The sequence below is a fragment of the Salvelinus fontinalis genome, chromosome 6 (assembly GCF_029448725.1).
Source record: "Salvelinus fontinalis isolate EN_2023a chromosome 6, ASM2944872v1, whole genome shotgun sequence".
Lineage (NCBI taxonomy): Eukaryota > Metazoa > Chordata > Actinopteri > Salmoniformes > Salmonidae > Salvelinus > Salvelinus fontinalis.
In genome coordinates, this window is record NC_074670.1 from 49765357 (window position 1) to 49790868 (window position 25512).

Below are 25512 nucleotides of genomic sequence, written 5' to 3' on the forward strand. Positions count from 1 at the left end.
AGCCACGATCTAGTTGGCCTCTGAGAATGTAACGTTAGCTAATAGCTAACCAGATCAAGTCTCTGATGCAGACTTCTCCAGTCCAGACCTTCCCCTAAGATTTGGCTGGAATAAGAACAGAACAAAAAAAACTCTTAAATCATGCCGGTCATTTATCCACCAGCCTTGGCCCTCATCCCCTTTAGTACCGTATCACAATACCCTTTAGGATGGACAGCCTGAGTCTCAAACCTACCTCTCCAGATCAGAGACTTCGGCGATGTCATTTACAAAATAGCCTCCAACACTCTACTCAGCAAACTGGATGCAGTCTATCACAGTGCCATCTGTTTTGTCACCAAAGCCCCATATACCACCCACCACTGCAACCTGTATGCTCTCGTCGCCAGACCCACTGGCTCCAGGTCATCTATAAGTCTTTGCTAGGTAAGGCTCCGCCTTATCTCAGCTCACTGGTCACCATAGCAGCACCCACCCATAGCACACGCTCCAGCAGGTATATCTCACTGGTCATCCCCAAAGCCAACTCCTCCTTTGGCCGCCTTTCCTTCCAGTTCTCTGCTGCCAATGACTGGAGACGAATTGCAAAAATCGCTGAAGTTGGAGACTTATCTTTAAGCATCAGCTATCTGAGCAGCTTACCGATCGCTGCAGCTGTACACAGCCTATCTATAAATAGCCCATCCAACCACCTACCTCATCCCCATATTGTTTTTATTGACTTTTTTTGCTCTTTTGCACACCAGTATTTCTACTTGCACATCATCATCTGCACATCTATCGCTCCAGTCTTAATTTGCTAAATTGTAATTACTTCGCTACTATGGCCTATTTATTACCTTACCTCCTTACTCCATTTGCACACACTGTATATAGATTTTCCGATTGTGTTATTACTGTACTTTTGTTTATCCCATGTGTAACTCTGTTTTTTGTCGCAATGTTTTGCTTTATCTTGGCCAGGTCGCAGTTGTAAATTAGAACTTGTTCTCAACTGGCCTACCTGGTAAAATAAAGGTGAAATTAAATGTAAAAATTCTTTAAAAACATACACCTCTAATAGTGTGTTCAAAGTGAGCAGTGGTTTAGCAACTACTCATCACCTACCAGATTGAACCGGGGACAGGAAAGCTAAATGTCATAGCTAGCCAACTCCTTTATCCAGCCAGACCCTCATATGACAATGAAAGTAGGGTGACCACATGTCCCGGTTTGTGTAGGACAGTGCCACATTCTGGCCCTTTGTCCCACGTCCCGCAACCCAAAAAATCATGTCCCGTATTTTATCAAAAGATTCTGACACCACTAATTTACAAAAAAAGGTAGATTTGTTCCGTATTTGTTAGGCATTCAGCGGAGAGAGAGGTTTCACTCGCCAAAATTTGTCCAAAATAAGCCCGATGCGTTTATATGGGCTTATTTTGGACCTAAGCTTTTCGTCTGCCTTCCCACCTTTGGGACAACGACTACCCATTGTTAGGACGGAGACATGAGCATCTCGTCATTGTATACAGATCTCTGTTTACAGTCACGTTGCTCTTTTGACAAGATATATAGCCGTATTGGACTGAAAGTATATATAAGGTAATTAAACCGAGGCGGTACTGTCCCAAAAAATTATCCCGCGAACGTCCCGCCAAATCATCCCTTTGTCCTGCATTTGGGTATTTTAAATGTGTCATCCTAAATGGAAGACATAGCACACCTGTCTAAGATTCCCCTGAATTGTGGGATTCATTGGCAGTATGGCAGGAACAGCTGTCATGCTTTGGGCTATAAAGGTTATAGAATCTCAATACAGATGCCCTTGGTATACAGGAAGACAATACACTCACCTTCATCATCCTCATTAGCATACAGAGGAGGCTAAATGAATTGGTCTCATCATCAGTTTATGAAAGGAACGTGTCATGGTTTCTTAGCATTGCCAAGTGGGAGATATGTGTTTACTCTCATGTACTGTGTTACTACTGTAGGTGCTGGTTTAGAACTAATTCATTCAGATGTTATTCTCTCTAAGGCTAGAGGACGGGAGCATTCTCTCCATTATATAGTGTGTTTAATGTGTCTGCTTACGAGAGAGAGACAGAAAGAAAGAGGGAGTGTGCTTGTGTGTGTGTGTGAGAGACAGTAACCAGATCAGTGTGGCAGCCTTCACCCTCCCCTTCAGTAGAAATGAACACCAGCTCATCAAAAGCTCAGCTCACATACTTCTGGCCTGAGGTTTGAAAGACCCAGACACCTATAAAACATTGCAGACTAAAGTAGACGTAGACGTAGACTCCAACACATTATCCCCCACCAGGAAAGCTCAATTGAAGAGTGAGGCCATGTGTCTCAGTGCACATGGCCTGATCCGCTGCGCCCTCGTTTCGTTTCACAGGAACAGGTTGGTCGAATGAGGTGACATTGCTCTAGCCAGCTCTGTCAGACACCCAAGCTCAGAGGGGGTTTGGAGTGAGCTAAACATACACTCTGCCTAAAAAACACAGACATTTGGACGCAATCCTGTCAATAAACATTCAATGAGTGGCAGAGCAAGAGGGAGGGGTGAAGGGAGGAGAGATGTTGACTACAGGCCTGTGTGTGCACTTCAATAAACCTCTCCTCTGTCAGCACCTAGAGCCACACACATTTTTTTTCCTCTCTCTCTCTCTCTCTCTCTCTCTCTCTCTCTCTCTCTCTCTACTCTCTCTCTCTCCTCTCTCTCTCTCTCTCTCTCTCTCTCTCTCTCTCTCCTCTCTTCCTCTCTCTCTCTCTCTCCTCTCTCTCTCTCTCATCTCTCTCTCTCTCTCTCTCTCTCTCTCTCTCTCTCTCTCTCTCTCTCTCTCTCTCTCCTCTCTCTCTCTCTCTCTCTCTCTCTCTCTCTCTCTCTCTCTCTCTCTCTCTCTCTCTCTCTCTCTTCCTCTCTCTCTCTCTCTCTCTCTCTCTCTCTCTCTCTCTCTCTCTCTCTCTCTCTCTCTCTCTCTCTCTCTCTCTCTCTCTCTCTCTCAAACATTTCAGAAGGGTCAATCACAAATGTAAAGAGGGTTAGATGAGTGATTTAAGTGTAGAGCTATACATAAAAATGAAACAATTGTTTGACAGAACATTTCATGATTGTCTCTCTGGATACTTTAGTTATTCCAGAGAGAAAGGGCTTTAGTATTAGTAAAGCCTGACAAAACGAGTGCTTGGAACTACAAGGTTCCAGGGCCGGCGGAAGAATGAATCAGTTGAACGGGCCTTTGATTTCCATAGGCGGGGCACGTTTTTGCACGGGACCTCCTATGTGTGCAACCAGAAATGCTTGCGTTTAGATGTGTTTTTATGGGTGTAATAGCAAAGACCATAGGCTGCTCGTGAGTTTCAAGTTTGGGGAAGCTTGCAATTTACCATTTCTACCGATCTGTGTGCCAGTTATGATTATTTTGATATACACATTTTTGTGGAACAGTTTCATTTCAATAATTATATTTTAGTTTCTCAAAATCATTGTCAGGTTGTTAATCATACAAATCGGAAGTAAAATGGTACAAGTCTAAAAGTTAAAAATCAACTATGGCAAGAGCACTAGCCTCTGCCATATGGACACATTAATATTCTGTGACCCATTGGCAGCTAAAGAAATGAGAGCATAGAACTCAGAGATAGCCTATTGGCCAATGCAGCAGTAGGCCTATAACTTCCACCATCAACTAAGTAAAATACATAGGCCTAAAGCTGACAAATAAAAACAGTAGAAAATATCCTGCTGAAAATTCTGGTTCCACATTAATCTCTCTACTCCGCCTCTCTACTCCGCCTTAATCTCTCTACTCCGCCTTCTATCTGTTTTGACTTAAGCTATTGCTAGTGAAGTGAAACATTGTATTAAATCATCACTGGTTCCAGCCTGAAGCTATAGCTAGCGAACTTGCATCATTGTATCAACTAGCCTATTTCGGACCCTCCGAGTTTCCTGGGCCAGTGAGCTCAGGACAGACAACTGTTTTATTATCACGTTTCCACTGGATATATAGGATCATCAGATCATGATATTTTGCTCTTTCACATCGAGGCTTGGTTATTATCGAGGCCAAGAGTGTTGGAAAGATTTTTTAAATACTGAGGAACTATCATTCGCAATGGATATTCAAAAAACAGAATTAGTTGACTTTTGTGAGGCGAACAAAAAATGACTGAGAAGCTCAGCTTACAGGCTATGTGCACGCTGCCCATCAAATGAGGTGGAAACTGAGCTTCCAAATGTATGACTATTAGAGACATATTTCCCTCAGATTACACAGATCCACAAACCCAATTTGAATAAACTCCCATATCTACTGTGGTTCTAAATCAATAGCTGTTTAGTGGTCTGAAAATGTTGGAAACATTAACTTGCTTGACCATGCTCTAGGTCTGTTACTATACAGTTGAAGTCAGAAGTTTACATACACTTAGGTTGGAGTCATTAAAACTCGTTTTTCAACCACTCCACACATTTCTTGTTAACAAACTATAGTTTTAGCAAGTCGGTTAGGACATCTACTTTGTGCATGACACAAGTCATTTTTCCAACAATTGTTTACAGACAGATTATTTCACATATATTCACTGTATCACAATTCCAGTGGGTCAGAAGTTTACATACACTAAGTCGACTGTGCCTTTAAACAGCTTAGAAAATTCCAAAAAATTATGTCATGGCTTTAGAAGCTTCTGAGAGGCTAATTGACATCATTTGAGTCAATTGGAGGTGTACCTATGGATGTTTTTCAAGGCCTACCTTCAAACTCAGTGCCTCTTTGCTTGACATCATGGGAAAATCAAAAGAAATCAGCCAAGACCTCAGAAAAAAATTGTAGACCTCCACAAGTTTGGTTCATCCTTGGGAGAAATTTCCAAACGCCGGAAGGTACCACGTTCATCTGTACAAACAATAGTACGCAAGTATAAACACCATGAGACCACGCAGCCGTCATACCACTCAGGAAGGAGACGCGTTCTGTCTCCTAGAGATGAACGTACTTTGGTGTGAAAAGTGCAAATCAGTCCCAGAACAACGGCAAAGGACATTGTGAAGATGCTGGAGGAAACAGCTACAAAAGTATCTATATCCACAGCAAAACGAGTCCTATATAGACTTAATCTGAAAGGCCGCTCAGCAAGGAAGAAGCCACTGCTCCAAAACCGCCATAAAAAAATCCAGACTACGGTTTGCAACTGCACATGGGGACAAAGATTATACTTTTTGGAGAAATGTCCTCTGGTCTGATGAAACAAAAATAGAACTGTTTGGCCATAATGACCATTGCTATGTTTGGAGGAAAAAGTGGGATGCTTCCAAGACGAAGAACACCATCCCAACCGTGAAGCACGGGGGTTGGCAGCATCATGTTGTAGGGGTGCTTTGCAGGAGGGACTGGTGCACTTCACAAAATAGATGGCACCCTGAGGATGGAAAATTACGTGGATATATTGAAGCAACATCTCAAGACATCAGTCAGGAAGTTAAAGCTTGGTCGCAAATGGGTCTTCCAAATGCACAATGACCCCAAGCATACTTCCAAAGTTGTGGCAAAATGGCTTAAGGACAACAAAGTCAAGGTATTGGAGTGGCCATTGTAGGAGTAGGTGACATATGTAGGTAGATATCACACTGTTGGACAGTAGATGTAGTGGTGTGGTGGTAACATAAGATACATGGATAACATATGGAGATGGAGGATGGTTGAGCATTGGAGTGACGAACCACATGTTGACATGGGTCATGGGACCGTGGTGATGGAGGTCTACTGGGGGACGTTCTGGCCCTTTGACCCTTGTATATTCTCCATTGTGCTGACAGATAGACCAGACAAAGCGCTTACTAGGCGCTTTGACACACTAGATTTATAGTCTATTCATTCCACTAAAGAAAAACATACATACCAGAGAAATATGCCTATAAGCAATTGGATACCCTAGGGATAGCGGGGACAGAACAAAGAGTGCATTGATTTAGTGGTGAGGGGAAGGAAAAGGAGTTTGTTGACACACTAAGATAGAGAGTCTGACCACTATTATAATTTAACTGAAAGCAGATGATGGGCGTTAGTATGTGTGAACAAGCAGGAAGCCTGAACTAAAAAGATAATGATGTTGAAGAATTAGGGGAAGTATGTTTATTTGCATATGGGGTGGACTCATATGCTATTTGGGTATAAAGAGCGAACCAGTGCTCTGGGAGTGAGTGTGTTCGGTGGGACATTCGAGATGGTTATACTATTGTAAATAAAAGCATGTTTTGATTTCACAAGTTCTGATAAAGCGTTATATTTCTGAGATGATTTTCCACGACACCATCACAAAGCCCTGACCTCAATCCCATAGAAAATGTGTGGGCAGAACTGAAAACGCATGTGTGAGCAAGGAGGCCTACAAACCTGACTCCGTTACACCAGCTCTGTCAGGAGGAATGGGACAAAATTCACCCAATTTATTGTGGGAAGTTTGTGGAAGACTACCCGAAACGTTTGACCCAAGTTAAACAATTTAAAAGCAATGCTACCAAATACTAATTGAATACTAACTTCTGTCCCACTGGGAATGTGATGAAAGAAATAAAAGCTGAAATAAATCATGCTCTCTACTATCATGCTCTCTACTATTATTCTGACATTTCACATTCTTAAAATAAAGTGGTGATACTAACTGACCTAAAACAGGGAATTTTTACTAGGATTAAATGTCAGGAATTGTAAAAAACTGAATTTAAATGAATTTGGCTAAGGTGTATGTAAACTTCCAACTTCAACTGTATATCCTTTGTGGACTTCACTGGACAGAGGTTGCTATTCGGTTTTGTGTTAAAAGAAAGGTGTGGTTGAATTTATTCTGCCACTGTGTCTTATTGTCTCGGGCCTTTAGGCCTGTATGTCATGGTGCAATTATCACACACGGGTGTGGTGAACATTTGATCTCAATCACTTTCATGGGAATATGCATTTAGATCTTCTTGAATTACTGTTTCGTGAGCAAATTAGAGCAGACGGTATTAAAAACGGTAGATAGAGCCTTCCTGTATTTTGATTCAATCAAAGCACATTCTGCTTAGTTGCACTCTGTTTTGATTTTTGGGCGCGTGAGATTTTTGTTGGGACTATTCAGCTAACCATCCTAAAATCTCAGAAGAAATGAGGTGGTGTTTTTGATGTTACAGCAACGTTATATTATGCTAATATTTGGTTATGTGGAATACTAATGAATCATTATGTGATCTTCCAAGACACTGATTTAGCTTGGATCTAACTTTTCTAAACGAGCACCATTGTGAGAGGTGCAGCACTAGCCTACACCTGCTGCACCAAACAAGCAGTTGAAGCGCAATTAGTCTACACTATTGTTGCCTCGCACACCATTTGGTGATGCAGAAACGAGGGACCACAGGTGTGGCCGTTTTATGAAAATCTGGGAATATTTGGCCAAGGAAACATTTCTGGTTGGTCTCAGGGAATGTAAAATAGTTAGGAAGGGAGACTTTTCGAACAGGAAGGCGTTTGAGTGAAGTAGCAGCAAAGATGTTGAATGAGAAACTACCACATCCTTATGATATATATGTTTTCATTCGCGAAACTTGACCGCAAGAGACAGGTTGGTTGTCTGACTGAAATACGGGACAAATCGACCTATTTTTCTAAATGAGTGGTGTTGGAATTTGTTGATATAATGCGGGACATGTTTGTTTGTTTTCGGAACAAAGGGACAAAATGCGGGACAGCCCGCAAAATCCGGGACATGTGGTCATCCTAAATTGGACCACTGGGAGAGGGGTGTCTGCTCCTAGGGATTTCCCATCCATGTACTGTTAGTGATGCCAATAGTAAAGCCAAGCCATTTCGATCTTTGTTGCTAGAATTGTGCTTTTGATATAAAATAAGAGAATACGGTTATTCTTATGTCATTGACACCTTACAGTTTGATAAGATACAACGTCTGTGGTTCTAATTGTATCAACAATATTATTTACCTGTGTTATTCCTTTGTAGTAACAGTTGCAGGCTTAAGGAGGGTGAGTAAGGATACAAGTACTCTATTTACTTTTGGCTTAGTGTGACTCATCTTGTTGCAATCTCTCTCAGCAAACGATATTCATTACCAAAGAAGGAGGTGAGCATGCACTGGGGAATACTTTGCATACATATGGATAATATAGATGACATATAAATGTCACGTCAAACATCTCCATCCTAAATACATTTTCTGGATTGCACCTTACATCCTCCTCTGAATGCAAAGACATCGATATATGTCATGAAAATAGCTTAGGCTACGCTAAGAGTTGCACACCACACTAAAACATTACACACTTATATTGCGATTGCTTGATGCATATACCTGATCTCAAAGAGCAGCCTGTTGTTAAGCAGCAGCCCTGTCTTGATGCTTTTGAATTCTACAGTATTGCTTCCATGACCTCCAGTATTAACCAGTGAGAAGTTGAGATCCTAACAGCTACATCTTATAAATTCCTGGATGAGGTCATTGTTGATATTAACATAGAGGTTTGGATCATATCCTGCTGGGTTTTTTTCTTCTGAGCTCCACTTGCTTTTTAAGGAGCGTCAACGGCACGTCTGGTACCTCGGCTAAAAACTTACTGTTGGGCGCATCACTGTGGAGAGAGGAGGGTGCATATTTTACGCTTGGAGATAGGTGAGTCAAATGACATTTTGAGAATTAAAAAACGACTTCAAACCTAGTAATATTCGTTTTTAGTGTTGGGATAACGTTTATCTTTGACTGGGAAAATTCCAGCGGACCAGACTGTTTAAGCGAAAAAGTTAAACTTTTTTTGTTATATATTTCTTTACTCCCCTTTATGTCTATGAGATGAGTACATGTTTAAATCACATTTGTTGTGTTTTTGTTCAATTCTGACTTTGGGTCCAAGCAACAACAAAAAATGGACACAAGGTGCATGTGCATTTGGGCACATTGAATGCTGGTGTACATAATTAAATTCCACGTAGTTGGCACCAGTAGGTTTAAAGAGGTCTGATAAGGAAGGCTGAAATTTTAATAGTCAGTGATATGAAGTAAAGTTCCATCCCTGGAGGCATGTGGTGTCTTTATTCTTAGTGCATTTTAGCCTATTGGCAATTATTTATCTCAAGTATATTTTTTAAAGAAGCTGTTGCAGTACATTTTGTGGACTGAAAATGTATAGATTTTCAGATAAAACCAAAGATCTGTGAGTGTCTGTATACATATGGTTATTGTGTGGCTTGGTAAATTATTGAAGCCTATGTGGTCAGTTTTAATGGTTTAAAATGAGCCGTTTGGTACATTTACTAGTGCTTTTAATTTCAAGTTTTATAGTTTACTGACATATGGAAAAAATAAGTAACTGAAAACCATTTTATTTACATTTTATTGTGTTCTGTACACAGATGATGTAATCTATTCAATCAAACCCTGAAACCAGCTTTCTGGCATAAGTCAAAAGCAGCATTTGTCTTCCTCAAGCAAAATATTGTGTACAATGGGACTCACAAAAAACTGTACTGTATATAATGTTGTTTTGGACATATCCAAATAGTCAAAATGTGGTATCCAGTATTAATTGAATAGGGACCTGACCCCATGTCTACATCAACAGTGCTCAAGAATACCATAATAACACTAGCCTACCTCCCACCAGCGGGTTATTCAAGGTCAGCCCAAAAACTCTTTACAAAACACACAGTACAATAGGTTGCCCTCAGTCCTGCTACACTTTACTGGTTAATCCAGCTGCCAAGCCAAATGTATGATGTCATTTTCTCCCAGCAGCAGCTTCAGAACACCTGGGGAGGCCCCACCTCCTCTAGTGTGACTGGCTCTCATTGTGCCAATGACATCACCATTTTAGGCAATAAAAGCCGAAACTATTTTTTGTTTGGATTGGCTTCAGCGCCCATAACTTTTCATAATATGGTACATTAATTATATGGTACTTTACAGTACACTCCTTGTCTCTAACCAGACTGATTGATTCAGTCCTGTTTCAGTCCATGTGAGCATTTGTGCCTTTGTGAAGAATGTGTTCATGCAAAGTTTAATCTGATCAACCAGTCATATAATGATATACCAGCGTGGCACACCAGCAATAGCAGCAGGACCCAATGTTTGCAGACATAATGCCCATTGGAAGACATTGTGACATTGATTATGTTAGATCAGAGGGCTCAGCTACTGGAGGGCCTCGTGTTTCCTGTATGGTCCACATCAGTCCCAGGGGGACACCTGGCCTTCTGCCCAGGAAGACAGCCTCTGGAGCATTAGTGTCCTCTGTTTACTCTCACTGTGTGTGTGTGTGTGTGTGTGTGTGTGTGTGTGTGTGTGTGTGTGTGTGTGTGTGTGTGTGTGTGTGTGTGTGTGTGTGTGTGTGTGTGTAGGCTTGCACCTATGTGTACTTGTTGGTTAAGGGGCTTGTAAGTAAGCATTTCACTGTAAGGTCTACACCTGTTGTATTTGGTGCATGTGACAAATAACATTTGATTTGAAGTGTGTGTAGATGAGTGGAGCATGTGAAATAATGATACAGCACGCTCACTAGCCTTCCAGCTGACTGCTGAGTAGATCCTAATTAGGCAATGTAGTGTGTCTGACTGACCGGCTGGCTGTGAGGGAAGCAACATTGTCTCCAGTGGAGGCAGAACTGTACCTCCCTGCCTTACACATTTTACATTTTGGTCATCTATCCAGAGCGACTTACAAGAGCAATTAGTGGTAAGTGCCTTGCTCAAGGGCACATCAACATATTTCGAACCAGATTTTGGGGATTCAAACCAGCGATGTTTCAGTTACTGGCCCAACGCTCTTAACTGCTAGGGTACCTATCACCCATCTCCACATCCACACCTCATTGTGTTGTTACAGAGAAAGAGAGCGAGAGAGAGCTCATTACCCTCTCCCAGACCCTCTTTCCAATTGGCAGAAGTACTGTGTGACTCTCCAAATGACTATTGACCATATTTTGCAACTGGGGCTCACCACTTTTTAAGGGCGGTCTGCAGGCTTATAGGGAGGGATGAAGTGAGTCTGTTTCTTTTAAGAGCTCTTTCCATCGTCCTACTTGACATATACTGGGGATAGACTCCTCAATCTATCTTTATGAACAGAGCAGACTGGGCTATTGGAGCAGTTTACTTTTGGAGAGATTCTGAGAGCTGTGAGTCATGCAGAAGAAATGGGAGCTCGAAGTGTTGGCCGGGCCCACTGTGAAATCCTTATCAGTGTGTGTGTGCGTGTGCGCTTGTGTTTGTGTGTGGAGCTCAATGTCATGGAAGGGAGGGTTTGGGGGGTGGTGAATGGAAAAACACATATCCCCCCCACACCCCCTCTTGTTTGGAAACACTGTTGCCCTCGATTGACACATAAGACCGAGAATAAATGTGTGGTTGTCTAAGGGGTGTGCAAGTGTGTGCAAGTGTGACGTGGATATCATGTCAGTGTCATGTCCGGTAGCAAGATGATGATGATGTGGGCATGTGATCACGTCAGACTTGTTGACAAAATGGCTCCTTGTGTCCACTCAGAAATCACACATATTTGACCCAGGTCTGTCTCCACCTTCACCTCTGTTGTTGCTAGGGAACATGTGTTGATATAGTTCTGTGTCTGTCACTGTGTCTGTGTGTCTGTGTTTGTGTGTGTGGTGGTGAGTCAGTAATACAATAGTACTCCCCTGAGATTAGACGGCCTTATCACTGCCCTTTCCACTGACCAGGACCAGATGGTGACAGAGTCACAACAGAACTCAGAGAGACAGACAGAGGGAACATTCTGAGAAATTACCCTTTGGATAGGGTGTCCTTTTGTTTCTGTCGGGGATATTTCAACCATACATTAACTAAATTATCACGATTAGAGGCTGACATTTTTTGCCAGAGAGCTGGTCATTGAGAATGTGTTATTTAAGCAATACGGCCCGATGGGGTGTGTTATATGGCCAACATACCACGGCCCAGGGCTGTTCTTAGGCACCACACAACACTGAGTGCCTGGATACAGCCCGTAGCTGTGGTATATTGGCCATATACCACAAACACAGAGGTGCCTAATTGCTATTATAAACTGGTTACCGACATAATTAGAGCAGTAAAAATAAATGTTTTGTCATACCCGTGGTATATGGTCTGATATACCACGGCTGTCAGCCAATCAGCATTCAGGGCTTGAACCACCCAGTTTATAATGACAACTTAAACACAGCCGCACAAGATGAACAATGCATGTTGCCAGTGGACGTCAGTGTTACTGTAACACATGGTAAGGGATCATTTGTGCTGTAGGGTAGGTTATTAACAGATCTACGAACTGTGATAAAACCACAGACAATGTACCAGTGATATAGCTGTCTCACAGGGCTATGGTGATCGTAGGTTGTGTCTGTACCCACTGTACACTAGACTGTACAGTAGAAGGGGTGTCGGCATGTTCTAATGACCCAATCAGGACCTACTCCTGCATCTGGTCAGGAAGTCCACTCCAGACATCCTATTTTTTCTTACCTCTCTAATCCCACTGGTAACATGTGCAATACGACTGTCTGGTTAGATATATGATGTTAATGCACAGAGGATTTCAAATGATGTCATTATCTACCACCACTGCTACTGAACGGCTGCCGGGTTATCCTCTGAACAGTTCTTTTAATCTCTGCCAGGGAGCATAAAGGCCGAGACCAATAGCGTTTCATGTAGTGGAGTGCTAGGAAGCATTGAGGGAGAGCAAATATGCGGTGCAGAGATTGTAGAGTCCCGATATCTGTGTCCCGGTTGGATAGGTAGATACAACTGAACGTGGTCAACATATTCTCCTACAGTACGTCACATGTATTGTCAACATTTTAACACGTCGGTGTTTATGGCTATTGGCTGACTACCTCCTATCAGTTTCCATCTTTAGATTGGAAAAGGTATTTGTGGTTCTTGTGTGGTTTGTTGTTGCTGATGGAGCCAGGGTGAGTGTGTGGTGCTATTTCTGTCCTGTTTGAAGGCAGTACCTAAGGGACTGGCGGGCGGGTGTGCATTCCTCTGCTATTGTCTACTAGGGGAATAGACACAGTCTCAATAGCAGTACCCACAAATGAGCCTGTCACACCGCTGTCAGCATTCCAATCGCGCATGCATACAGGGACATGCACAGACGCACGCACGCACGTTCACACACACGCACAAACCCACAAACACTGATTTATATTGTCAACACAACAACTGCCTGTTACAGAGGGAGGGGGAGATGGAGGGAGAGAGGAGAGAGATATTGAGAAAGGATCAAGAAAAATAACAACTAAGGGAGGCCGTACAAGGGTGAAAGGGACAGGGATGACAATAATGGGGGGATGAGTGTACTAAACAGAGGACAGAAGACAGGGATCTTACTCAGGGGGCTTAAAAGGGCAATCTGTGATTGCCACATCAATTTTGGGATTTTTAAATGTATGATATGATTTATACATGCCTCATTAGCTTAGTTCAACTGTCCTACCCCACCAAAACCCCAAATATAAGCTTACTTTAATGTTTGTAAATAATGTAAAATGTAAACAAGCACTGAATAGACTTCAAATATGGCATGGTCAGCTCTTGCGTCCATAGCTTTGTATATGAATTTGAGTGGTTACATTTTTCCAAACCCATCCCTCAGCTTTTTATTAAAACAGTGGCAGGGAGTCACTGATCTACAGATTGCCCCTTTAAGTGGTGTGTTGTGGTGTCCATGATACCTACCTGATCATAAATGCTACTGTGTGGGTTTAGTTTAACTGAGGGACAGGTGATTTACACAGACAGGCAACAAAAGAACAAACAATAAGTTCAAACCTCAATAATGGGAGAAAACAAATTCTGTGACTACAACCAAATGCCTTAAACAAGCCTCCACTACTTTGAATTCTCTCCACAGGATCTGTTGTCCTCTGGCTTATTCTCCTGGTTGACATGGGTTTCATCCCAAATGGCACCCTATTCCCTATATAGTGCACTGCTTTTGACCATTGTCCATGGGGCTCTAGTCAAGTGTAGTGCACTGCGCAGGAGATCGGATGCCATTTGGGAGAAACACAGGGAGAAGTGCTGAGACATGGTAGACTCATCAGGGTAAGTAAACAATGGGGATCATGGGTCTTTACTCGGGTCATTGACTTGATGATGCCTTGATTATTTAATCCAGTTTCCGTCATTACCTCCCATACTTTTCTGTTCATTGTGTGTGTGTGTCTAGAACCACACTTCCCTGGCAATTCCCAGCCCTAATATTAACATGGCATAAGTTGTGGCAAAATGTGTAGAATTGCAGGAAATTCGCTTTTAAGCTGCAACAACCTCTCTCCACCCCATGACAAAGTGAAGGCAAGCCCTGGCTACTGGTATAATGCATTTAGTTAAGAGAGTTAAGTAGTTTAACTGCACAAATATATTGATTGCACAAATCCGTTGTCTGCATGTGTGGGTACGCAGACCCGCGAGCCACTGCGGTCCCTCATGATGAGTTCATATTTTTTGTGGCCCCCACCCCCATCAAAGTGGCCCATCCCGGGTCTATGGTGTATAGTTCCTTTTGAGTTACAAAATACATCCCTCTTACTGTGAACAGCTTCGCTCCTTTCAAGGAAATATTTTCACTGAGACACCAAAGTCACAGAGAGGTATTCAACATTGGAAAAAAAGTGTTTGAAAATGTGTCTTTTTTTTCCTCCTTTGGATCTTAAATGCATCTTGTGTTTGTGCCTTGAAGAACCTTGTCTGCGAGCACTTCAGAGCATAGTTTCTAGAACACATAATCTGGTTGTGTAAATACAGACGCAACATGCACACATATGCACGCAGACAGACAGACACACACACTAAGTGTTGATGGTAATATAAACAGTATTACTAAACAAACTAACCATAAATTATGGCTTGATTAATACACTGTTTGCACCATGTCTTTCAGCACTTTCACTGAGTAATGATATCAGCTTGCTGGTTGCTCACAGTGTTGCACTCAGCCACTGTCTCAATGTTAATATAATGTATATATTATATATGAAAATAACATAGGGGGCAGTGTGGGTATATGTTGACTCTGATGTCCCAGCCATGGTATTGGCTTTCTCTGTCCATCTCCCCCCCAACATTCTATTCTTCTGATACATATCCTAAAATGGAATGGATAGTTCATGGTTGGGTTTGGGTGTGGGGTTAAGGGGTGAGGGGGCGGCTGTGGGCGTCAGGCTGTGGGTCAGAGGGGGTGTATATATAACCCATACCTTGGTAGGGTGTGTGGTCTTCTCCTTTCTCCCTGTGTGGATGCTACTCTCGCCTCCGGTCCTTGGATTTGTCTTTCTCCTCTCCTTACCTCTCTTACCTGGACCAAAACATGGCTTACAGACTTTCAGGTAGCTAAAGAAATAGGCTGATGGAGTGTGGGGTTGCATTGTGATGGATGCGTGTCTTGTTCATATGGGTTCAATCCATTACTGATACCTGGTGCTGGACTAGTGGTGGTGGTTTGGTGAGATTTTCTCAAGTTTGGTCAAAGACACTGGCTGGTAGGTTGTGGAAAGTTCCTCTTGGGCCTTGGCTAGAAATATGGGTTTGTTTGGTGCGTCAGAAAGGACATTTTGTCAGGAACCACTACTCCGGAGTTCATTTTGTAATTGTTGCATTTTTGGTGGAAAGGAAGCTAAGGTCTTATGACACCACAGAGGGAGCAAAGAGGTCCCTCGAGTAAGTTGAAAAATAATTCTGGAGAAAAGTGATGGTTTGATCTTTTTCAAGGCAATGCTATTTACAGCTGGATTGATGCATCTGTATCGTGGAAATTAAGTCCTTGGGACAGCATCATTCAGGCTGTAAGTAGTGGATCAAAGATGATTCATTCAATATTTTTTTATTGGGTACATTTCAAGTCAGACAGAGATATCACATGGTAGATACTATACATTCAGTGCCTTCAGAAAGTACTCAGACCCCCTGATTTTTCCCCACATTTTGTTGTGCTACAAAGTATTATTAAAATGTATTTAATTGTAATTTTTTTGCAACAATCTACATAAAATACTTTATAATGTCAAAGTGGAAGGAAAAATGTAACTAATATATCTTGATTAGATAAGAATTCACCCCCCTAAGTCAATACATGTTAGAATCACCTTTAGCAGCGATTAAAGCTGTGAGTCTTTTGGGGTATGTCTCTAAGCGCTTTACACACCTAGGATTGTGCAATATTTGCCTATTTATTATTTTTAAGCTCTGTCAAGTTGGTTGTTGATCATTGCTAGACAGGCATTTTCAAGTCTTGCCAGTGATTTTCAAGCAGATTTAAGTCAAAACTAGGCCACTCAGGTACATTCAAGGTTGTTTGGTAAGAAACTGTAGTGTAGACTTGACCTTGTGTTTTAGGGTTATTGTCCTGCTTAAAGGTGAATTAATCTCAAGAGAGTCTGTTGGAAATCAGACTGAACCAGGTTTTCCCTCTAGGATTTGACTGGTTCTTAGCTACATTCAGTTTATTTTTATCCTGCAAAACTCTGAAATTCTTGATGACAAGCATACTCATAACTGCCGAGTGGCGCATCGGTCTAAGGCAATGCATCTCAGTGCTAGAGGTGTCACTACAGACCCTGGTTTGATTCCAGGCTGTCTCATAACCGGGCGTGATTGGGAGTCCCTTAGGGCGGCGCACAATTGGCCCAGCGTCGTCCAGGTTAGGGTTTGGCCGTCATTGTAAATAAGAACCTAGTTAAATAACATTTACAAAATAACAATGCAGCCACCTCCATGCTTGATCATTTGTAGAGTGGTACCCAGTGTTGTGTTGCATTTGCCCCAAACACTGTATTCAGAACAAAAAGTGAATTCCTTTGCCTCATTTTTTTTGCATTATTACTTTAGTACCTTGTTGCAAACAGGATGCATGTTTTGGAATACTTTGTATTCTGTACAGGCTTCCTTATTTTCACTCTGTCATGCAGGTTAGTATTGTGGAGTAACTACAATGTTATTGATCCGTCCTCAGTTTTCTCCTACCACGGCCATAATTCTCTGCAACCTTTTTAAAATCATCATTGGCCTCATGGTGAAATCCCTGAGCATTTTTTCTTCCTCTCTGGCAACTGCATTAGGAAGGATGCCTAAATCTTTGTATTGTCTGTGTGTATTGATACAACATCCAATGCCCAGTAAATAACTTCACCGTCCATGCTCAAAGGGATATCATTTATTTTTTTTACCAATCTATCATTTGGTGCCCTTCTTTCTGAGGCATTGAATCCGTTTGAATCTGTGCTTGAAATTTGCTACTCAACTGAGGGACCTTACAGATAATTGTATGTGTGGGGTACAGAGATGGGGTAGTCATTCAAAAATCATGTTAACCACTATTATTGCACACAGAGTCCGTGCAACTTGTGCGATTTGTTAAGCAAATGTTTACTCCTGAAGTTATTTAGGCTTGTCATAACAAAAGGTTTGAATAGTTATTGACTCAAGACATTTCTGCTTTTCATTTGTACAAATTTCTAAAATCAAAATTCCACTTTGACATTATGGGGTATTATGTTTAGATCAATTTAATACATTTATATCCAGGCTGTCACGCAAACAAAATGTGGAAAAAAGTCAAGGGGTGTGAATACTTTCTGAAGGCACTGTAGCAGCTGATCTTACCTCGATAACCCTCTTTCTGGGGTCCGTTTGGCTTTGATCTAAGCCATCCGTGATCAATGTTAATGAGAGCCAGGCTCTGTGAGGCTATCCCTGGCACCATCCTGGTTCACCACTCACTGTGCTCTTACTCTGACCTTTCCACTGTAAAGTGTTTCTCCCACCCCAGGGACCAAAGTGGTGTACTCCAACCCCCCCCTACAAAGAGTGCTGGTGCATACCATGGCTGTTTCTGTGGAAGCAGCTGTGTGATTGGCAGTAGCTGAAAGGCTTAGCGCTTAATCACAGTGCTCTTTTATTAGGCACATCTAGACCCACAATGGTCACGGTGGCACAGTGGCATCCACAGTGTCCTCAAAAGTCAATCATCTGACTTTGTGGGCCTAGGTGTCCCTGACATACGGGCACAGTGCTTACACACTCAGAATGGAATGCATGGTTAACTCAGTTTGAGATGGATTTGGGCTTCTGAGACTGTGATACCTTGATACCCTACCTCTAAGCCATTGATCCGGTCCTGCCAATTGGATTCTATTGAACTGATCCCGACTGGCTCGTACCACTCAGATAAGAATGGGGATGACTCACCGGTGGCTCTGTATAGGGGCTCAAGCCAGGCTGCCTCCTTTATCCCTCTGGCACAGTGAAGACGGGCCTCTCTCTTTCCCCTCTTCTACGAATCCATCCATCCTCACTGTACACTACAGCTGGGAGAGAACACATACCACAACGGCTCTAACTCATCCCGTTCAGTTCACCACACTCACTGTTGACCACATCCCCAGGCCACTCGAAGAGCACCAATTGGCACTCGTCAATATTTGCAGTGTTCCCACGGCTACCAGGATATATTGTCATTCCATCATTAGTATTTCCCCCCATTGCTCTCATTGTATTAAAAAGGTTTAAGATACTTGAGCGCTCACAATAATATCACATCTGTTGTCTCATTAATCAGAGATATTTTCATGAAGACGGGTTGGTTGTTTAGCAACAAAACCAACGCATGCACAACTATGGGGCAAAACAGACAGGGTTGGCTTAGATTGTTGACAACATGTAGACTGTATTGTCTCTCCAATGTTTATTGAAAACATAAATACATTTGCACAATCAGCACTTGTCTCTCAAATAAGGAGATGATCGTGGACTACAGGAAAAGGAGGACCGAGCACGCCCCCATTCTCATCGATGGGGCTGCATTGGAGCAGGTTGAGAGCTTCTAGTTCCTTGGCGTCTTCATCACTAACAAACTAACATGGTCCACGCACAGCAAGACAGTCGTGAAGAGGGCACAACAAAACCTATTCCCTCTCAGGAGACTGAAAAGATTTGGCATGGGTCCTCAGATCCTCAAAAGGTTATACAGCTGCACCATCGAGAGCATCCTGACGGGTTGCATCACTGCCTGGTATGGCAACTGCTCAGCCTCCGACCGCATGTCACTACAGAGGGTAGTGCGTACGGCCCAGTACATCACTGGGGCCAAGCTTCCTGCCATCCAGGGCCTCTATACCAGGCGGGGTCAGAGGAAGGCCCTAAAAATTGTCAAAGACTCCAGCCACCCTAGTCATAGACTGTTCTCTCTGCTACCGCACGGCAAGCGGTACCGGAGCGCCAAGTCTAGGTCCAAGAGGCTTCTTTAATAACGCTACCTACATGTACATATTACCTCAATAAACCGGTGCCCCCGCACATTGACTCTGTACCGGTACCCCCAGTATATAGCCTCGCTATTGTTATTTTACTGCTACTCTTTAAAATTATTTGTTACTTTTATTTTATTTTTTGTATTTTTCTTAACTGCAATGTTGGTTAAGGGCTTGTAAGTAAGCATTTCACTGTAAGGTCTACACCTGTTGTATTCGGCGCACGTGATAAATAACATTTGATACCCTGATGAAGGGTATATTTTTGCATCTGAGCTCCTAGAGTGTGCGGCTCTCCTTTATTTGTTAAGTATTTGGCACATGTGACATATACGATTTGACTTGAAATACATTGTTACAGTTGGTTAGGTAGCTAGCATATTTGAGCCAATTACGATTCTCCACGTGGCAGTTTCTTGTCATTCTTGCAAGTAATCTGGCCATCCAGAATCACAACACAGTGACTTCTGCCCCATGGAAGCTCTTTGTTTTCGTGACATTGTCAGCTAACCCATCTATGAGACATGTAGGAGGCTTGCAAGTGCATGACATTGACAATCAAGATGATCACGATGACACATACTGTAGGTCACTGACAGGCTGAAAGAGCATTGTTCATTCCAGGGAGGCCATAGAACACAACCAATCTCTTCCAGGACACAGCTGGGTCTTCACCCTTACAAAAAAGATTGAAGTTTTGAAACTGCAGTAAAAGTACAGTAACTGTAGTTGACTGCTATTTTGGAGGCAGTAATTGCAGAAAAACTGTTATTTTGGATGCAGTATTTGCAGCATACTGCAGTTATACTGCACTCTAATTAAGTAATAAGACACGAGGGGGTGTGGTATATGGCCAATAAACCACGGCTAAGGGATGTTCTTAGGCACTGCACAACCCCAGAGGTGCCTTATTGCTATTATAAACTGGTTATAATACATGCAGTAAAAATACATGTTTTGTCATACCCGTGGTATACTGTCTAATATACCATGGCTGTCAGCCAATCAGTATTCAGGGCTTGAAGCACCAAGTTTATAACTACAGTTATATTGCAGTGTACTGCAGTTATACTGCACTCTGACTGCAATATTTTTCCCAAGGGCAGTGTTGGGGAGTAGTGAACTACATGTAGTTCAACTAGTAATTTAACTCATTTCTGCAGTAGCTTGGTGGTAGTTGAACTAAATAAAATCTAGGTAGTGTTTTCACTAGTTAACTGCTTACTACTGGAACTACACACTACTTTTAATGCAAAAAGCTGAGAAAATATGGGTGAAGTGGGCATTAATTTACATTCTATAAACATATGACCCCAAAGGTATCAGTCTTGCAATTTGTATTCTATGACATTTCAGATCTACATATGATAATCTTTCACGAAGTAGTTTGGATGTAGTGAACTACTTTTTCAAGGTAACTTTAGTTACGTAAACTATATGTTTCTTAAGGGTAGCTTTAGTGCAGCTTAACCTTCTTCCAGTGTGAAATAATTGGTAGCTTGGTAAACTATATGTTTCTTAAGGGTAGCTTTAGTGTAGCTTAACCTTCTTCCAGTGTGAAATAATTGGTAGCTTGGTAAACTATATGTTTCTTAAGGGTAGCTTTAGTGCAGCTTACCCTTCTTCCAGTGTGAAATAATTGGTAGCTTGGTAAACTATATGTTTCTTAAGGGTAGCTTTAGTGTAGCTTAACCTTCTTCCAGTGTGAAATAATTGGTAGCTTGGTAAACTATATGTTTCTTAAGGGTAGCTTTAGTGTAGCTTAACCTTCTTCCAGTGTGAAATAATTGGTAGCTTGGTAAACTATATGTTTCTTAAGGGTAGCTTTAGTGTAGCTTAACCTTCTTCCAGTGTGAAATAATTGGTAGCTTGGTAAACTATATTTTCAGAGTATCTTCTCCAACACTGTTGGTCTTATCCTGACGGATGACCCGCCTGTGCTGCCCATTGTGATCGGAATGTTAATGAGAGGAGCAGAGGACGGTTTTGTTTACAGCCAATGAAATGGCGCTGCCAAAAAGAAGACAACGGCAGAGAGGTTGGATGGGATGTGATGGACTGAATGAGCCAGGCACTCTAAAAATATGACTTAAACTTTCCAACAAAGCCTTGATAAAGTCAGCCAACCCCCGCAGGGCCGAGTTAGACACAGCGTGATGACTACATGCTAAAGCTCTGTTCACAGCCAGACATCTGTGGGTCATTTTGAGGCAGCCATTTTCCACACACTTCCCTCAGATGTTTGGCATGCCGGTGCTAAGCACCTTGCCTGGTTGGGTCTGATTAGAGGACAGAACTCGTACTAGGATGCCAGCTTGAACATGTATTTTTCTTAGCTTGGATGATGGATAGATTTTGTGTGGCTGGGTGCCTGCTAGACAGGGCCATGTTTTGTCAACATGACAGTGTGTGTTAATGGCAGTGGTGGAAAAAGTACCCAATTGTCATACCTTAATAGAAAATGACTCAAGTAAAAGTCCCCCAGTAAAATACTACTTGAGTAAAAGTCTAAAAGTATTTGGTTTTAAATATACTTAAGTATCAAAAGTATAAATAATTTAAAATTCCCTATATTAAGCAAACCAGACAGCACCATTTTCTTGTTTTTTTAAATTTACGGCTAGCCAGGGGCACACTCCAACACTCAAGCATAATTTACAAACGAAGCATTTGTGTTTATCTTTATAAGTGCATGAATTTGAACATTTTCCTGCCCTGCTAGCCATTCAAAATGTAACGAGTACTTTCGGTTGTCAGGGAAAATGTATGGAGTAAAAAGTACATTCTTTTCTTTAGGAATGTTGTGAAATAAAAGTAGTCAAAAATATAAATAGTAAAGTACAGATACCACAAAAAACTACTTAAGTACTTTACACCACTGGTTAATGGCAGTGTGAGGACGTTTGGAGAGCCCTGAGTCATTATTCAGGTCTGGCTGCATGCATTGTAGATGGCTGAGGAACAAGTTTCAAGTTCAAGCTTTAATGTCATGTGCACAAGTAACACTTTTTTTTTGGTTACTACATGATTCCATATGTGTTATTTCATAGTTTTGACATCTTCACTATTATTCTACAATGTAGAAAATAGTAAAAATAAAGAAAAACCCTGGAATGAGTCGGTGTGTCCAAACTTTTAACTGGTACTGTATATATGACTTGTTCCCCAAGGTAAATATGATTGTTGTTTGTACAGGGCCGAGGAGCTACTCTACTTCCACCATGACTGAACGCTTTGACTGTTACTATTGCCGTGACAACCTGCATGGGAAGAAGTATGTGATGAAGGATGAGAAGCACGTGTGTACAAAGTGCTTCGACAAACTCTGTGCCAACACATGCGCCGAATGCCGTCGCCCCATTGGGGCTGATGCCAAGGTGGGTATTGTGTATGTCCTTGTGAGTGTGTGTGTACCCTTAAATGTGTGTTCATAAAGCTGATTGGCTTCAGTTCATTTGTCCAGATTAAGGCCAGTGTTACATATCTGTGCCAGTATCCACAAAGCCTTTCAGAGTAGGAGTGCTGATATAAGATCAATTTAGCCGTTTAGATAATAACGAATATGATTATATGGACAGGTGGCGACCTGATCCCGGGGCAGCCGCCTCCACAACATAACATTCACAGATACTTACTTGTGTTATAGCCAGTATCATTGCTAACGAACCCTGAAATATTATACCATTCACATTGTTTCACCATGACTAGTGTCTACCCCAGGGTGTCCATTTGGCTGTCAGTCCCTTCATGGAATGCTGCACTCAAATTCACGTAATCTACCCTAAAGCTTTCCAGAAGGACATACTCTTTTTTTCTGGCTAACACCTCTGAATACCATCGCCAACAAATGATTGGGGAAAGAGCCTCAGTTTGATGAGGTGTGTAGGAAGCCCATGTGAACGAATGCCTCTCATGCCTTTCCCTCCCTCCTCTCTGTCCAGGAGCTGAACCATAAGAACCGTCACTGGCACGAGGACTGCTTCCGCTGTGCCAAGTGCTACAAGCCCCTGGCTAACGAGCCCTTCGGCGCCAGGGACGACGGAAAGATCATGTGTGGCAAGTGTGGCTCCCGCGAGGATGGCAACCGGTGCCAGGCCTGCTACAAGGTGGTCATGCCAGGTGGGCTTAACCATACCCATAATACACTTCTTTCTTAAGTGACCTAGCAGTGTGCAGATGGCCGCTGTTTACATTTATGTTGTTCTTGTGAAGCCCAGGGCAAATTCCGACACTGTGCGTTCGTAAATTCAGAGCGTTGTCAGATGGCCCGTTTGTAAATTCAGAGCTTTTAGCTCTGTCTCGGAGCGTTCAGAACGCACATTGGACGCTCTGTCCGAGGAGTACGGTTTATCCGACTGTTCTGACCTCACACTCAAGCACCCAAGCCATCTTGCTAGCTACTTTCAGACACAAATGAGAGAACATCTCACTGGCCACTTTACTCGCCCTAGCATGACTGTTTATGTTATCTAGAGCGTTAGTGACTAACTGAGCTGCTGGCAACAAATGAATTACGTGTATTTTCCGAAGCTTACTGATACCAGTCATATGCAACAGGTGTTGCGCATTCGTAAATTAATCCGTTATTCGGCACTCTGGGACACTCAGACAAGAGTACTCTGAAATCGAGTAGATAGACAGTGAATTTACGAACTCACCCACTGTGTGAAACAAGGGTCTGTTTTCTCATCTATTATATCTTTGACTGCCAGGCACGCAGAATGTGGAGTATAAGAACAAGGTGTGGCATGAGGAGTGCTTCACCTGCTTCGAGTGCAAGCAACCAATCCGCTCGCAGAGCTTCCTGAACAAGGGCGACGACATATTCTGCGGCCCGTGCCACGAGAAGAAATTTGCCAAGAAATGCTTCCACTGCAAGCAGGTGCATAAGACCTGCCCCTTCACACACCCACAAACAGAACAAAATCATTGTCATTCTGTCTGAATTTTGTTTAATTATTTCCTGCCATGTAAGTGTAATTACAGGCCTAATTATAGCATTATTATACTCAAGTATACCAACAGAAGGTACAAGTTAAAAGAAAATGCTTTGTTATTCATACAGAATAAGTACATGGTCTTCCAATGCAACTAACATGGTTTTTCTCCCCTCAGCCCATCACCACAGGTGGTATAAGCTACCAGGACCAGCCCTGGCACTCCGAGTGCTTTGTGTGTCATACATGCCGTAAGGGCCTGGCCGGAACCCGCTTCACCTCCCATGAGGAGCATGTCTACTGTGTGGACTGCTACAAGACCTCCGTGGCCAAGCAGTGCAACGGCTGCAAGAATCCCATCACAGGTCAGACACCCACACTTTACATTTATGCTTTATATTTATTGTATGGACACTTTTTATAATAAATGAAGGATTTCATTGTGTAGGATGGAATGTTTTTAGTGAGATTCAGTGGCATTAAGATGTTATGGCTGTAAACTGGTTATAATATATCTGGCCCATTACTATGCTGCATTCTATCTCCCATAATACAGGGTTTGGCCATGGGACCAATGTGGTGAACTACGAGGGTCACTCCTGGCACGAGAACTGCTTCAATTGCAAGAAATGCTCCCTCTCCCTGGCCAACAAGCGCTTTGTCATCAACGGAGAGGACATCTACTGCCCTGACTGTGCTAAGAAGCTGTGAGCATAGCCAGCAACGGGGCCAAATAAGTGCCCTGTCTCATTCATGTTGGGGGCAGAACATAAACGGGATAAGCCAACTAACTCAAATTAAGTGGCCAATCAAGAGTTTAAAAGAGAAAGCATGTATTAGGTTAATCACCTGAATGAAATCTAACAGCAGTTGAATATGAATCTTGTTCCACTGTTTTCTGTCATTGTTTAATACTAACACACCAAGTGGTTTGTTTTTTTGGCCTACAATATGTAATACTAACACGCTTGGGTCAAATTCAGAACTCTGCATAATCATTAGGGAATGCCCTTTTCAGCGCCTTACTGTTACATGCTTCCTGTTGCTTCTTGAATCATATACTAGCTAAGTAATCAGTCATGGTGTCTCTGAAGTGATGCGTTTGAAGAGCTGTTGAGGGTTTTGTGTATAGTGCTTCAATAATCAGTATGGACAAACTAGGTCTTCGTAGGTATCAAAGTGTTATGCTCAGAAAGTCTAATCATGTACTCAGCTTTTTGAAGTGAAGTTTAAGATGTGAATGCACATTATTGATCAATAAAGGTAAGCTCCAAAATTGTGTTTATT

The 25512-nt window shown here is 42.3% G+C and overlaps 1 protein-coding gene across 2 annotated transcripts; it reads left to right on the plus strand.

The window, feature by feature from the left end:
* Nucleotides 1-8244: 8244 nt before the first annotated feature.
* Nucleotides 8245-25501, plus strand: LOC129858019 (four and a half LIM domains protein 1-like). 2 transcript variants are annotated; one of them, XM_055926875.1, is made up of 6 exons: nucleotides 8245-8655; nucleotides 22484-22665; nucleotides 23230-23407; nucleotides 24001-24170; nucleotides 24404-24590; nucleotides 24782-25501. In XM_055926875.1, exons 2-6 carry the CDS (start codon nucleotides 22510-22512, stop codon nucleotides 24934-24936), a joined length of 846 nt encoding a protein of 281 aa, XP_055782850.1. In that variant the 5' UTR covers nucleotides 8245-8655; nucleotides 22484-22509; the 3' UTR covers nucleotides 24937-25501. The 2 variants fall into 2 exon arrangements, with proteins under 2 accessions (XP_055782850.1, XP_055782848.1); XM_055926873.1 differs by lacking the exon at nucleotides 8245-8655 and adding an exon at nucleotides 15264-15370.
* The last annotated feature ends 11 nt before the right edge of the window (nucleotides 25502-25512 follow it).